This window comes from Meriones unguiculatus, chromosome 6 (genome assembly GCF_030254825.1).
Source record: "Meriones unguiculatus strain TT.TT164.6M chromosome 6, Bangor_MerUng_6.1, whole genome shotgun sequence".
Taxonomy (NCBI): Eukaryota; Metazoa; Chordata; class Mammalia; order Rodentia; family Muridae; genus Meriones; species Meriones unguiculatus.
In genome coordinates, this window is record NC_083354.1 from 78945733 (window position 1) to 78962933 (window position 17201).

The 17201-nt window shown below is 36.9% G+C and overlaps 1 protein-coding gene across 4 annotated transcripts in view; it reads left to right on the forward strand.

The window, feature by feature from the left end:
* The window catches only part of Adamts6 (ADAM metallopeptidase with thrombospondin type 1 motif 6), a 263176-nt gene that overhangs the window by 129191 nt on the left and 116784 nt on the right, over nucleotides 1-17201 (forward strand). For all 4 annotated transcript variants that reach the window (XR_009592406.1, XM_060385684.1, XM_060385685.1 and 1 more), the window contains one exon: nucleotides 15162-15269. Coding sequence is in view for 3 of the 4 variants with exons in the window: in XM_060385684.1 (XP_060241667.1) it covers nucleotides 15162-15269 (108 nt within the window). In the remaining variant the exon portion in view is untranslated. The remainder of the gene's footprint in view (nucleotides 1-15161; nucleotides 15270-17201) is intronic.

The following is a 17201-nucleotide window of genomic DNA, read 5'->3' on the forward strand; positions in this document are numbered from 1 at the left end:
AGCAGGATAGAAAATATAATGGTTATAAATACAAAGAACAGAATAGCACAGAATAATATAAAGGTTGATATATTTGCATAATGTAGTAATCTATAAGTGATGTGCAATGATATATAACTGATATAGAGTACCATTTTCTGAGGTACTTCAGACTGCACTGTTAAAATTTATAATGACTGTAATATTTTATAAATGAGAAAACTACCAGTAAAGTATGTGATTTGTGCATTCCAAGATTTAAAAAATATTAAAATTTGAGTCTGTTATCTGTGTTTCTTCTAGGTAGAGTAATTTTATTAATAAAATAAAGATTGTAGATGTTTTATATTTTAGAGAAAACTTGTTTAGTTTTCATCAGGTAATGTCTTATTTCTGATAAGTAAAATTCCCATAACTCTCCATCTTATTCCTGTCTTTTGGAAGAGAAGCAATCCCTGAAATTACTGTTTGGGGACATACATTCTCAGATGTCTGAAATACCAAATTGTGAGGTCTTAGAATGATGACATTTCTTTCTACCACCACCACCACCATCATCATCATTGATAGCATTTCATGTAGCTCAGGCTGACCTTGAACTTCTGCTGAGCCTCCTACCTGTTCCTCTCAGTTACTGGGTTTATAAGCATGTGGCATTATACCCAGCACATGCGGTGCTGGGGAGCAAACTCAGCCTTTCGGAGACCAAAAAGGTACTCTACTAATTAAACTATATCCGTAGTCTCATTTTATGTTACTGAAAGTAGTTAGGGGCCAGCTACATGTTTTATTCAATGAGGACAGGCCAGTCCTGAGGACCTGGGTTTAATCTTGGAATTTGCCTGGTGGAAGGAAAGAACTAACTCCTGAAAGTTGTCCTCTGAGCTGCCTACCTGTCTTTAAATGTGTGTGTATGAAATGCAGTATATAAAGCGATATCATTACAGTATCATCTTCATACATCTGCCAACTCTGACTCTAAGGATGCCCTAAGTACTTGAAAAAGGGGCATTGCAAAGAAAACAACAGAACCATTGTCTCCAGAATTTTTCTTTCTTTCTTTCTTTCTTTTTTTTCTCATTCAGCGCAAAAAAAACTCCATTAACACTCTGTAGAATCTCTTATGCCACTCTTCCACTTCTCACCTTTCTTTCATTTTCAGTATTTTTTAATTTTAAAATAATCATGAAACTAAACTGGCAGAAAGCATATTGCAATAATAATGTTTAAGCTTATAGGATCATCTGATATAAGTGGGTGATCCTTTTTGGCTGCTCTCTGAACAACATAGATTAGGGCTTTTCAGACTTTGCTCCTTATTTCTTCCTTCTGTCACTTTAAATCATATCTAAACCATATTTTTCAGATAACAGTTAGTAATTTCATGTAGACTAATGATACCTAGTATATAATTCACTATTAATTGTGAAGGGATGAGCATTTATCTGCAGGTAGATTTAAGCCACACAAATTTTGTAGGCACTATAGCTTTTATTAATTTGTGGATAACTCTTATTATAAGTGAATATTTTCATTATTTATATGGAGCTGTTTCATAATTCTCAGTAGTATGCTATAAATTCTAACTACTTATTTTAATATAGAACTGAATGATGTTCTATCAGTAGCCAAGATATTCTCATCCATAAATGAGAACATATTATCTAGCACATGATATCACAATGCAACATGTTTTTAAGAGAGTATTTTAAATTAAATATATATTTAAAAATATATATATATATTCATCATTCAGTATTACCCGTCATGTCAAGTTGACCATCAATAAATTTTACTCATTCTTAGAAAACTTTTTCAGTGAATAACACCCTAATTGTTCTTGTAAACTTCAGAAAGCAAGAGCATATGATATGAGTCCATGTACCTTTCATGTGATGGGCATATGGTAGACATTCAATTAGTATTTCCATTTCTCCTGTGAATATCTGTCATTTGTGGTTCTATTCCTTAGCAGCTGCTACACTGGTAGCAGAAGATGAACCTTCTGTGCTTTAAGAGCATGGGAAGATTCCAAGTCACACATGGGCTCAACTTCACCTTTAACTCTAGGCAAGAGTTTGCTTGAGGAGGGGACAGGAGCTCCACAGTGGGAACAACAGAGCCAAAAAAATCTGGGCACAGGGGTCTTTTCTGAGGCTGATACTCCAACCAAGGACCATGCATGGAGATAACCTAGAATGCCTGAACAGATGTAGCCCATGGCAGTTTAGTGTCCAAGTGGGCTCCTTAGTAAGGGGAACAGGGGCTCTCTCTGAAATGAATTCATTGGCTGGCTCTTTGATCACCTCCCCCTGAGGGGGAAGCAGCCTTACCAGGCCACAGAGGAAGACAATGCAGCCAGTCCTAATGAGACCTGATAGGCTGGGGTCAGATAGAAGGGGAGGAGGACCTCTCCTATCAGTGGACTTGGCAAGGGGAATGGGAGGAGAAGAGGGTGGAAGGGTGGGATTAGGAAGGGACGAGGGAGGAGGTTACAGCTGGGATACAAAAAGAGTAAATTGTAAGTAATCATAAAAAATAAATTTATTTTTAAAAAAGAATTTCTCTTGAGACAGGCCTGTTGCTTATTGTTCATCCTCTACACAAAAGTTTCTCCCAGTAATTCTGGTTCACACCATGTTATTAGATTTCATAATTGTTTAACTTATTTGATTACTTGTTAGTTAAATGATGCCTTCCTTAATAACCTTACCTACACTTATTCTTTTTTTGTTTGTTTGCTTTGTTTTTGAGACAGGGTTTCTCTGGGTAGCCTTGGCTGTCCTGGATTTCCTTTGCAGACCAGGTTGGCCTCAAACTCACAGAGATCCTCCTTCTGCCTTTGCCTTGTTGAGTGCAGGGATTACAGGCATGTGCCACTGCACCTGGCTACTTATTTATGTTTATACATTCATATGCATAAGTCATATAATTTTTCCTTTTTTTCTTTAGTATGTATTACTTTCTAATATATTTATTTTCATTTTATTTACTGCTACCTATCCTATATAATTTTCACTCATACAGTTCCCTGCTCATTTTAGAGGTTTGCAACAACATTCTTGCTAGGCATGCATTTCTCCCATAGAGCAGGACTTAGGTTCAATAAGGAAGCAGGTGTTTTCGCTCAGAAAAGTCATGCTGTATCACATTGGAGCTTATCTTGCCTGGCAAATTACTATTTTTAGCACAGTAGGTTCTTAAGTGGGATCATGCCTCTTGATGATTGTGGATGACATTTCTACCCTCCCCCCGAAAAAAAAACAAAAACAACTTGTGTAGCATCTTCCAGCATTGTGAATTATAGCCAGCAGGGAGGCTTCCTGCTCAGTTCTAACTTGATTTTTATGTATTCTGTATCCAGAGTGTTTGTTGTCTTCAGCAACAGGGTCTTACTGCCTACAGACTACAGTTTTCAATACTTTCATACCTTATCCCTTTTGATTTTTACTTTATCACTACAAATTAAGATTTAAGTCACTCACTTTATCATTAAGAATCAGTTATATAATTGCAAGTATGCTTTATTAGTATTTTTAATAGGTTCGCTCTCAAGTTTCAAATATTAAATATGTATGGTTGTACTGAGAGAAATAGAATTGTTTCTCTTAGATATCTTAAGGTGGCAGAAATATTGAGCAGTCAGCGAAGATTAATATGGATTTATATAGTAGTGGACACTGAAATATTTTAATATCTTGATGGTCTTTAGAATCCTGACATATATATTTACTTGACATATAATTATTAGGTTGCTTTGATTTTTATATTTCTGAAGTTCCAAGACAAACCCTAGTTCCAGAGTCCTATGTAGGTTAAAGGTTGGTACTTTTTACATTCACTGTGGATTTTCTAAGTTTCCTTCTATTTTTATAACTATTTAGTTATCTTCTAAAAATACCTTCAAATTAGTGATTATTGTTTTAAATTTAATTCCATTTTTATATATCTTTTTCACAATTTATTCACTTTCTATCCCTGCTACAGTCCCCTCCCTCATCTCTTCCCAGTCCCCTCTACCCTCCCTCTGCTCCCTCTATGCCCTTTCCCTAGTTCCCTGATAGGGAAGACCTCCTGCCCTTCTATCTGCCCCTAGCTTATCAGGTCTCATCAAAGTTGGCTTCATCATCTTCCTCTGTGGCCTGGCAAGGCTGCAGCTCCCAGGGGAAGGTGATCAAAGAGCCAGCCACTGAGTTCAAGTCAGAGACAGCCCCTGTGCCCCTTACTAGGGAACCCACTTGGAAACTGAGCAGACAATGGGCTTCCTTTGAACGGGGGTCTAGGTCCTCTCCATGCATGGTCATTGGTTGGAGTATCAGTCTCTGCGGCCCGCTTCTATAGGACTATAGATTTTATTATGTTTATCCTATATTATATGACTAATATCCACTTAAAAGTGAGTATATATCGCATGTGTCTTTCTGCTTCTGGGTTACCTCACTCAGGATAATCTTTTCTATTTCCCACCATTTGCCTGCAAATTTCATGATTTCCTTTTTTTTTTTAATTGCTAAGTAGTATTCCATTGAGTAAATGTACCAAATTTTCTATCCATTCCTTCCAAAAGCAATCTACAGATTCAATACAATTATAATTAAAATACCAACACAACATATTTTTTAAAGACATTGAAAGAACAATTTCAACTTCATATGGAAAAGCAACCCAGAATGGCTAAAACAATCCTGTACAATAAAAGATCTTCTGGAGGTATCTCCATCCCAGATCTCAAGCTGAGCAACATTAATAAAAACTGCATGGTACTGGCATAGAAACAGAATGGTGGGTGGATCAATGGAATCAAATAGAAGACCTAGAAATAAACCCACACACCTAAGGATAATTGATTTTTGACAAAGAAGCCAAAACCCTACAATGGAAAAAAGATAGCATCTTCAACAAATGGTGCTAGTCTAACTGGATTTCTACATATAGAAAAATGAAAATAGATCCATATTTACCAAGCTGCACAAAACTAAAGTCTAAGTGGATCAAAGACCTCAGCATAAAACCAGATACACTAAATCTGTTAGGAGAAAAAGTGAGGAAGAGCCTTGACCTTATTGGCACAGGAGACAACATCCTGAACAGAACACCAACAGCACAGGCTCTAAGATCAACAATTTATAAATGGGACCTCATGAAACTGAAAAGCTTCTATAAAGCAAAAGACACTGTCATCAGAACAAAATGACAGCCTACAGACTGGGAAAAGTTCTTCACCAACTATATATCTGACAGAGGTCTAATATCCAGAATATATAAAGAAGTGAAGAGGTTAAACACCAACAAACCAAGTAATACAATTTAAAAATGGGGTACAGAGCTAAACAGAATTCTCAACATAGGAATATGGAATGGCAGAGAAACACTTAAAGAAATGCTCGACATCCTTAGTCATTTGGGAAATGCAAACCAAAACGACCCCGAGAATTCACCTTACACCCATCAGAATGGCTAAGATGAATAACTCAAGTGACAACACATGCTGGAGAGGATATGGAGAAAAGGGAACCCTCCTCCACTGCTGGTGGGATTGGAATGTAACGTTGTACAACCACTTTCGAAATCAATCTTGCTCTTTCTCAGGAAATTAGGAATAGTGCTTCCTCAAGATCCAGTTATACCACTCTGAGGTATATACCTAAAAGATGCTCCACCATTCACTTAGGACATCTGCTCAACCATGTTTGTAGCAGCTTTATTTGTAATAGCCAGAATCTGGAAACAACCTAGATGTCCCTCAATGGAGGAATAGATACAGAATGTGTGGTAAATTAGTAATTATTTAACTAGAATTTCTAAATCATGTTTGTTTGTTTTGTTCCCTTTCAAAAATCTTTCATTTAAATTGTCTACTTAATAGGATTAAGCTCTTTAAGGACTTAGTGAAAAATGCCGTAACCTTGTTTTGTTTAGATTCCTAAACCTAGACCAGACCATAGAGTTAGTATATGTAGGTTTTCAACTTCCTTTTGCTGATGCTCCTTACTGACCTTCTCAGGGCTTTGCTCTCTTTATTGACCATCTTTGTTGCAAACAGATGATGAGAACGCTACTGAATAGGATAATGAGGGTGCTGAGACTATTGTACAATTACTACCAAGCACTCATCATGGCATAAACTAAGGTTCAGGTTTCCCTCAAACTGGAAAATTATTCATTATCTTTGATTATGATTTCAAGGTAGCAGGCAAGCTTTCTCATAATTAGAGAAATTATTATTTCTCATATATAAAACCTAAAAGATATTGTGAAAATTCTATAGAAAGAGCTTCCTGTATTGTAAATTTCATAGTACATTTCTTGGTAGCTTCATTTCTGGAATCTACATTATATTGAAGTCATGAGCGCAGGTGAAGAAACAGTGAAAAAAGATATCTTTCGTATTTTTAAAGATAAGTTTATTGAGTTCACTGCAAGAGGACTAGAGGATGGGCAGTAACCAGATTACTACACTCCTTATGTTAATTTTTAAAATACAGGTTGATAAGTGGGTTCAGGTCTCAGTTTTTATTAAAGTGACCTCTATTCATACAAATGTCCTTACATACCTACATCTCTAAGAAGGAAGTGCGTGTGACGAGCTGCTTTGATTAGTCACAAAGGACTAGCAGATTGGGATGTTGGAGGGAAATGCCAGCAGGGATTTAGTTGAGCGAATGTTTTTGTGGGTGAAAAATAACTTGCTTGAGAAATTGGAGCACTACTTTGTAGCTCACAAGAGAACAAAGCAAAAATCTTTTATCAACTGCCTGATAGAGAGTAAATAGATTAACTTGAAAGCTGATTGAAAAACTCAGAGTATGTGACATAAACAAATATGTTTGACTATACTTCTGTAACCCAGTAGCTATAGCATGGTAGAAGATAAAAATATAATAGTGACGATAGAGTGAATATGAGTAATTAACAACACAAGGAAATTGTCCAACATCAAGCCAATCATCATTGCCTCAAGAGAAAAAGATATGAAAACTACTGAAAGGGAAGAAACATACAGTTAAAAACAAAAGATAATAGGTATAATGAGGAGTAATATAGAGGCATATTAAAGGAGCCAACAGTCAAAGAAAGAAAAGTAGAAATTCCCAGAGCATGAATCTGAAGTAGATTTATAAAACAAAACAACAGGCACAGCAGAGAAAAAGCACTAAAACGAATCTTCAAAATTTTGAAAGCAAATAAAATGACTTTCAAAATATAGCATTAGACTAACAAGTTATCACAATATCTTCAAACACTGAGGTATGATTAATGTCAGCTTAGAAGTGTATATTCAATTAAAATATTTAAAATGAGAATAAATAAAGCATGTTCAAAAAATAAGGAAAAATCATTGCTTCGTTAATTACTAAAGTATATAGTCACAAAGAAATTGTATTTATGGCACTGGCAAGCATACAAGTACATCTAAATAAACATTAACACATTACGGACTGTTGGTGTTGGACAAAATTTTAGGATTTTGTAGGCAAGAATTTTTTTCTCTCAAAATTGGCAGAATAAGACAGGGTAGTTAACTTTTAATTTTTTCTGAGGACTGGTTTGTAAATCAGACTTTAAGCACATTGATTCTGCCTTCTACCTTGTAGTCTCTAATTAACATCAACAAACTTAAGAAATAATGATGGATATATGCCTGGGGTGGTATAGCTGTATCTTGAGGAAGCCCTATTCCTAATTGTCTGAGATAGCACCAGACTTATTTCCAATGTAGTTGTACAAGTTTACATTCCCACCAGCAGTGGAGGAGGGTTCCCCTTTCTCCACATCTTCTCCAGCATGTGTTGTCACCTGAGTTCTTGATCTTAGCCGTTCTGATGGGTGTAAGGTGAAATCTCAGGGTTGTTTTGATTTGCATCTCCCTGATGACTAAGGATGTCGAGCATTTCTTTAAGTGTTTCTCTGCCATTCTATATTCCTCTACAGAGAATTCTCTGTTTTGCTCTGTACCCCATTTTTTAATTGGGTTACTTGATTTGTTGCTTTTTAACTTCTTTAGTTCTTTATATATTCTGGATATTAGCCCTCTGTCAGATATAGGGTTGATGAAGATTCTTTGTTCAACCATGTTCATAGCAGCTTTATTCGTATTGGCCAGAACCTGGAAACAACCCAGATGTCCATCAACAGAGGAATGGATAAAATAAATTGTGGTACATTTACACAATGGAATACTAGTCAGCAATTAAAAACAAGGAAATCATGAAATTTGCAAGCAAATGGTGGGAACTAGAAAAGATCATCCTGAGTGAGGTAACCCAGAAGCAGAAAGACACACACGGTATGTACTCACTTATAAGTGGATACTAGACATAGAATATAGAATAAACATACTAAAATCTGTACACCTAAAGAAGCTAAGCAAGAATGAGGACCATGGGTAAGATGATCAATTCTCACTCAGAAAGGCAAATGGGACAGACATCGGAAGAGGGAGAAAACAGGCAACAGGGCAGGAGTCTACCACAGAGGGCCTCTGAAAGACTCTACCCAGCAGTGTATCAAAGCAGATGCTGAGGCTCATAACCAAACTTTGGTCAGAGTGTAGCGAAACTTATGAAAGAAGGGGGAGATAGAAAGACCTGGAGGGGGCAGGAGGTCTACAAGGAGAGCAACAGAACCAAAAAATTTTGGACCCAAGGAGTCTTTTCTGAGACTGATACTCCAACCAAGGACCATGCATGGAGATAACTTAGAACCCCTGCACAGATATAGCCCATGGCAGCTCGGTCTCCAACTGTGTTCCCAAGTAAGGGGAACAGGGACTGTCTCTGACATGAACTCAGTGGCTGGCTCTTTGATCACCTTCCTATGAGAGGTGAGCAGCCTTACCAGGCCACAGAGGAAGACAATGCAGCCAGACCTGATGAAACCTGATAAGCTAGGGTCAGATGGAAAGAGAGAAGGACCTCCCCTTTAAGTGAGGGGCATGTGAGGAAATGAGGGAAGCAGAGTGGGATTGGAAGTGAGTGAGTGAGGGAGGGAGGGAGCCACAGCTAGGATACAAAGTGAATAAACTGCATTTCCCTGATGACTAAGGATGTTGAACATTTCTTTAAGTGTTTCTCTGCCATTCGATTTTCCTCTATAGAGAATTCTGTTTAGCTCTGTACCCCATTTTTTTTAAATTGGATTACTTGATTTGTTGCTTCTTAACTTTTTGAGTTCTTTATATATACTAGATATTAACCCTCTGTCAGATATAGGGTTGGTGAAGATCCTTTCCCAGTCTGTAGGTTGTTATTTTGTTTTGATAACAGTGTCCTTTGCTTTACAGAAGCTTTTCAGTTTCCCCTCATTTGAGGGGAAATTGTGGTACATCTATACAATACAATATTACTCAGTGATAAAAAAGCAAGGAAATCATGAAATTTGCAGGTAAATGGTGGGAACTAGAAAAGATCATCCTGAGTGAGGTATCCCAGAAGCAGAAAGACACACAGGGTATGTACTCACTCATCAGTGGATATCAGACATAGAGTATAGGATAAACATACTAAAATCTGTACACCTAAGGAAGCTAATCAGGAAGGAGGACTCTGGCGAAGATGCTCAGTCCCCATTCAGAAAGGCAAAGAGGATGGACATCAAAGGGAGGAGAAAACAGGGAACAGGACAGGAGTCTACCACAGGGGGCCTCTGAAAGGTTCTACCCTGCAGGGTATCAAGGCAGATGCTGAGACTCATGGCCAAACTTTGGGCAGAGTGCAGGGAATCTTATGAAAGGAGAGATAATAACACCTGGAGAGGACAGGAGCTCCACAAGGACAGCAACAGATCCAAAAAGTCTGGCCACAGGGGTCTTTTCTGAGACTGATACTCCAGCCAAGGACGACTCATGCAGATGGCCTGGAACCCCTGCACAGAGGTAGCCTATGGCAGTTCAGTCTCCAAGACGGTTTCCTAGCAAGGGGAACAAGGACTTCTCTGACATGAACGCAGTGGCCTGCTCTTTGCTTCCCTGGGGGGAACAGCCTTTCTAGGCCACAGAGGAAGACAATGCAGCCAGTCCTGATGAGACCTGAGAGGCTAGGGTCAGAGGGAAGGGGAGGAGGACCTCCCTTTTCAGTGGACAGGGAGAGGGACAAGGGTGGGGAAGAGGGAGGGCGGGATTGGGAGGGAAGAAGGGAGGTACGGGGGGAGTACAAAGTGAATAAACTGTAATTAATAAAAATAAAAATAAGAAATAATGATGGTCCATTATTATAGAGAGATGGCTCAGTGGTTAAAGGAAGAGGCTGCCCTTGCAGAGAACCCAGGGTTCATCCCCAGCATCTACACAGAGGCTCACAACTGTCTTTAACTCCAGTTTCTAGGGATCTGCTGCCTTTTTCTGGCCTCTGTGGGCACTATGCATACAAGTGGTACACAGATACACATGTAGGAAAGAAAGTGTCATGACCTGCTGACTGTATTGATACTGTTCTTCTAGTTTTATCAGAAAAATTAAAAGCATCAGTTTCCCTGTGTTGGAGGTTGGTCTAATGCTAATTACTGGCCCTGCAGATCTGGCTACTGCCTGTGGGATACTCCCATCCTTGTTTGTGTACACCTGCCTAAGACATACCTGACTGAACAGCCTATACCTGGGCAGAGCAGAATGGAGTAGGTATGGCTTGGGTTCTGGGCTTTTGAGGACAATCATGCAAAACAGACAGACTGGACAAGAGGAAGAAGGAGGAGGCCACCATGGGTTAGCATGGAGAAAAAAAGGCCACTTGGGACTGGAGAAAGGACTCCAATGATGGCGTGAAAAGGTCCAGATAAAGAATAAAAGCAAGTACTGTGGGTTATAGATGACAGGTAGTCCAATTTAGGAGGATTATGGTAGATGGCATTGGAAGGGGACTGGGAGATGGATAGTGAGGATATTGAGACAGTGTAAATGAAATATCTGCCTGGCCCAAGGTAAATAAGGCAATTATAAATCTAACAGGTGTCTGTGTCTGATTATTTGTGATAGCAGGTTAGATAATATTGCCATGATAATCTTAGAACTAATAATAAATAATATATAGTCCAACACCTTTCTGTTATTAACAACAACACCCTGGTCTTTATGATTCTATGTGAAAGCATTTGTTCATTATGCTAATATTATGTCTCATGTGGTAGATTCCCAGTAAAAAATGTTTGCAAGTGAAAAGGGAATATTCTGTCACTATTTTTTTTTATTACTAGGTGATCTTTTTTTCTGATTATAGTTGACCCCATGAAATTAAAGATCGATCTCAAATTTCACTCTTGTGCACTATTACTTAACATGAATGTCTCTTAGAGGAGCTGTTGATAACTTATTTCCTCTTCCTTAAACTTGAGGACCAGTAGAGCACCAGACTTCCTTGAGTTTTCCCAAAGTGCAATTTAAGGTGCTATAGGAAATCCTAGCACAGAGGCAATGATTTACTCACCCAAATTAATTGTAATAAATTTGAGCTTCTGTCAGCAATGATGAACACATGTGAGAAAAGTGTTGCTCCTGAGCTAAGCTGAGGGAAAACCATTATTCCTGCCCACTAACTGCACCTATCACTGTGTATTTCACTTAGGAAAAGTAATTTGACAAGTATGGTCTTTGTTATATAGAACTTTCTCAAGAGATACAAAACTTTCAGCCTGCGGTTAACTTCATTAAAGCTTGAACCCTTCATGAAAGTGTTTATTCAGCAATTAATATTCTTGTGTAAAGGAAACTGGTCCATCTTAAATATGTTTCCCATATTCTAGAACTTTTTACTTGGTATGAAATGAACTGTTGTATTTTGACCTATCTTCCTACATTCAATATTTATGTTCTTTCTTACTCAAGATGAAATGCCAGTTTTGAATTGTGTTGGGAAAGCATTCAGAGATCTCTGTGACTACTGTATAGTCTCCAGTGTAGATCTGCAGCCCTTTATGTAGTTGTGTGGGATAAGCTAATTCCCTAGCAAAATGCCAATCTTCAGGAAGCCGCTAACAATAACAAGCTCCTGATTGATGCAGAAATTTGTCTTTCAAACATTGAAGAAAGCTATATCGTCATTCTTGATATGACAGCTATGAAGAAAAGTACCTTAAATCATCTGCCACTTTGGGTAGAGAGTTTCAAAAGGTGCTTTTAGAAAATAACATTTCTATAGCACAACTAAATTGTATGGATGCCCTTAGTATTATCTGGAAATAGATAGTATCTACTATCTTCAATAGTAGAATTCTCATTGTATAGTTATGTTTAAAGTACATTTTAACCTTCTTTTACATTTGTCTAAAGTAAGACTTAGATCTAACAAAAAGTAAAATATTAATAGTCTAGTACAGAGATTAATTTATGCATTAACTTTTTTCACATTTTAAATATATTTTTCTATTAAATGTGTCTCTGTGAACTTGTCTGAATCTTGAATATTTGTTTGTTTGTTTGTTTATTTATTTATTACAACTTGTTCATTTTGTACCCTGGCTTAGCTCCTCCCTTGTCTCCTACCAGTCCCACCCACTCGTCCTTTTCTCCCCCTGTGCCCCTTCCCTAGCCCACTGATAGGGGAGGTCCTCCTCCTCTTTTATCTGATCCTAGCCTATCAGGTCTCATCAGGGCTTTTTTACATATAGGTCAGTATTTTAAAACCTTTAGTAGCAGTACTATTATTTTGAAAATATTAAATTAAAAGAATGTATTGAAAATACATTGTAAGAACAAGGAAGTATTTTTTATTGAGTTTCATTATAAAATGAGCATTTTAGGTTGATATTATGAACCCCAGGATTCTCTTCTAATGTTTTTGTTTAGCTTGCTAGTTTCTCAGTAGAGTTTACAACTTTTAAGTGTATTTAATTTTTAAATTCAGTTTTTATTTTGTGTGTATACGTGTTTTGCTTGCGTGTATGTCTGTGCACCATGTGCATGCCTAGTGCTCGTGAAGGCCAGAGGGCACTGGATTCCTCAGAACTGGAGTTACAGATGGATCTGATCTACCATGTATGTGCCGAGAACCAAACTCAAGTCTTTTGCAAGAGCAGCCTGTGCTGTTAATTACTGAGCCATCTCTCTAGCCCCCAATTTTTCAGTATTTTAAAGCCTAATGTAGATTGTTTTATTTTTTTTATTTTTTTATCAGTTACATTTTATTAACTCTGTATCCCAGCCGTGTCCCGATCCCTCATTCCCTCCCAGTCCCTCCCTCCCTCCCTCATCTCCACCATGCCCCTTTCCAAGTCCACTGATAGGGGGGACCTCCTCCCCATTCATCTGATCCTGTTTTATCAGGTATCTTCAGGACTGGCTGCAAAGCCCTCCTCTGTGGCCTAACAGGACTGCTCCTCCCTTCCGGGGTGGGGAGACCAAAGAGCCAGTCATTGAGTTCCTGTTAGAAATAGTCCCTGTTCCCCTCACTTTGGGAAACCAATTGGTTACTGAGCTACCACAGGCTACATCTGAGTGGAGGTTCTAGGTTATATCCATACATGGTCCTTGGTTGAATGTCAGTCTCAGAAAAGACCCTGTGCCCAGATATATTTGGTCCTTGTGGAGCTCCTATCCTTTCCCCATCAGACTAACTCCCCTTCTTTCTTATGATTCCCTGTACTCTGCCAAAGGTTTGGTCATGAGTCTTTGCTTTGAAAACACTGCTAGTTAGAGTCTTTCAGATGCGCTCAGTAGACTCCTGTCATACGTTCAATGCACATCCCATCTGTCTTTCTAAACGAGGATTGATCATCTTACCCCATGTCCGCTCTCTTGATTATCTTTTTTAGGTGTATAGATTTCATTATGTTTATCATATCTTATAGGTCTATATAAGTGAGTATATCCCATGTTTGTCTTTCTCCTTCTGGGATATTTCACTCAGAATGATCTTTTCTAGATCCCACCATTTGCCTGCAAATTTCATGATTTCCTCCTTTTTGATTGCTGAGTAGTATACCATCCTAATGTAGATTGTAAGTTCCCTCCTGACTGGTAGAGGACATCCTTAATGGGAATCCAAAGAGAGCTCCTGCAGTGTGCTAAAGTGTCCTGTGGGCATCTCCACTGGCAGACTCATCAGTTTCCGTACTTCACTGCTTTACTTCTCAACTGTGTCTATGTCTCATGATTTCTTTTTTTGTCTGGAGAGTTAACACATCACTTGAGACATAAAAGTGAAAGGATTAAATGCTATATATTAAGTTAGCTCTGCATTTTATTGTATATTATTGCAAAATATATTATTGAAAATCAATCAAAATATATTATTGAAAAGCAATCATTATTCAAATCAATGAAAATATATTATTGAAAATATATTCGCATTGATTTGAATTAGAACTATGAATCAAAATATATTTGCAATAATATATAATCAGATGGTGTAATAATCATGTAAAAATAGAGAAAATTGAGTACTTTTCTAAAGTTAGTTTTTAAAATAACAACTTAGAGGTATGTAATATTTATACATAGAATGTGATAACTTAATATTTTATATTTTCAGTATTAGAAAAGGCTTATAATTCTATTCTGAGTGAGGAAATGGAAACCTAATAAGGAAGGTGATAAGATAGGATATACACATCTGAAAATGTCATTAATAGCAGTGTTTTATGAAAGTTTACCTGTCATTGTGATAAACTATTTGATAAACTGAAAATAACATTTCTAAATAATTCTTAGACATACAAAATTTAGAAATGACTCCAAATAAAATGTACTTCATTTTTCTTTAAATTTACATGTTACATTTCTATCTACTCTACAGTGTGTATGTCTGTCTCTGTCTCCCCTCCCCAGTATAGTATCAGTTTTTAAAAATTATTTTTATTTGAATGTTGTCTGAGGAATCATGTGCCTGATGATGCTTTATTAGTAATTGCTAAATTTGTGCAACTATATGCTTCTAAGCACAAAAAAAACCCCAAATTTCTTTTATATATAATTTTTTTTCTTCCATGTTAATGAAAGGTCTTTATACTAAATAAAGGTCTTTATACTAAAGTGATATTAAATAATAAGTCACACTTTATCTTATGAAACAAGAATTAAACCAAGCTTAAATTATCCTGCTGAATGAGTTAACTAGCCTCTGAAAGAACTTCCCCCTACATCCTCTTTCAATAGCAGCACGTGATACTGCATGACTATGCCTATGCTCTATGTAAGAAATATACACGATTTTACCCTCTATTCCTCATCAACTTGCTTTTGCCTTCTTTCCTAGGAAGTGTGTAGAGAGCTCTGGTGCCTCAGCAAAAGCAATCGCTGTGTCACCAACAGTATTCCAGCCGCTGAGGGGACACTATGTCAGACTGGGAATATTGAGAAAGGAGTAAGTACAAGTGATTTGTTAGCTGTTTGACACATAGCTTAAACTATCAATTTTTGCTGCTGATGCCCACATACTGGAAATCAGTATTAATTAAAAGAAGCACACAGAACACCAAATAGCCAATACAAGAAACATCAGTAATAACGATGATGATGATGATGATGATGATGAAAAGATCACAAATTTGAAAGGTATAAGGGGAGGGTACTTGGAAGGGTTAAAGGAAGGAAATGCAAAGGGTAAATAATATAATTATTTATAATATCAAAATTTTAAACAATTTAATTAAAAAATAATATGAAAAAAGATGTACTTTGAAATGATATGTTTCTAAGTAGTAATTGTCTTATCTCATATCAACAAATGTGCCTACTTATGAAATTAATAGCAGCTAACTTTTCTGTGTCAGTTTGGTATAAAAGAACAGTAATTAAATTTATTAAACATGGAAATTATAGCTAGATAATATTAGTTTTTATTAACCTGATTTAAAAAACATCTTCTCTAATGATTGTTTATGTAGGGTTGGGGATATAGCTGAAATGTTAGAGCATTTTCCTAAAAATGTATGAAGGTCTGGGCTCAATCTTCAGCCCCACAGAAAAAAATAGACGACTTGTTTAAACAGATAAAAAAAAAATAGTTCTATCCTGCTACTAAAATTCTCTGGAATTGTTATATACATAAATTCTAGAATTTATTCTATGGACTGAATTTATAACTAATACTTGTCATCTCTTCTCTGTTCGGCCTTCTTCCATGTGAGCTGGGATACTTTCAACAAAGATCACACTGAATTTCAGCTTGCAGTGGGATATTTAAATAAAAAGAATGAGAGTTTTGGGGCAGCTGTCACAGTTTATTAATTCTTGCTGACGGCTTCATTCAGGACCCATGACCTAGTGCCATGTTGATGGCTTTTCCATGCTGAGTTTGGAAATGTTGGTAAATTATGCTAAATCTAAGAATTGGTAAGGCCATTTTTAAAGGACTAGGGATTTTTTTTTCAAATTTTATAAGTAGCCAATAAAAATACAGAGACATTCATACCCTACAAAAATTCTTTCTTTCTTTCTTTTACACTGAAGTAATAGACAATATTAGGAACCAATTCTTGAAACAACAGTCTAGGTTTATTTTGGACCTGCCAGTCCTTGTCAAGGACAAGTAGCAATTTACATCCATCTGCAAAGAAATGTACAAATGAAGGAGGAAGCCGCAAATGGGAATCTGTTGCTTTATTAGCAGTTCACTGATTGACTGTTCTTTTCACGGCCTGGCCTGAGTTACTATTTATCTTCTAGAACAGCACTGTCAGAAGACCTGATGGGCTTTTATTTTACTTTATTTCTTAAGCAGAAAAATAATTTTCCTTAAATATTCATGATCTAAAGATGTAACTCAGTGACAGAATACTTGTCTAGTATTCATAAGGCTTGGGTTTGACCCCCAGCACTACAAAAAAAGGCAGGGAGTAAACATCCCAGAGCCTTTCCACAAATATTTTAGAAGTTATATAATCACTCCAAATGTTAATAATTATATTATGAGCAGTGGCTATTTGAACATACATGGCTCAATGTCACTAATCAGTTATGTGGCAAAAGTATCTTAGTATCTTTTTGTGCTGTGCTTGATAGCAGGCCCTAAGCTATCATGTTATAGAACTATGATGCATAGTTGTGATATATGCATACATGTGATAAAGACTGAATATCTCTTAGAAATTACAAACTTGGAGGACACTCAAAAACATTTGCAAAGTGAAAGTGACAATATTGAATTTGAGTTTAAGTAAATAGTTAGAATCATTCTTAAGGACAAATAAAAATAAGCAGAGATAAGACAATGTTAATAAAATAGGGAAAACATACATTTGATTCCTGAAGGTTTGCATTCTGTTTGTTTTGTTTTTCAAAAACAGGGTTTCTT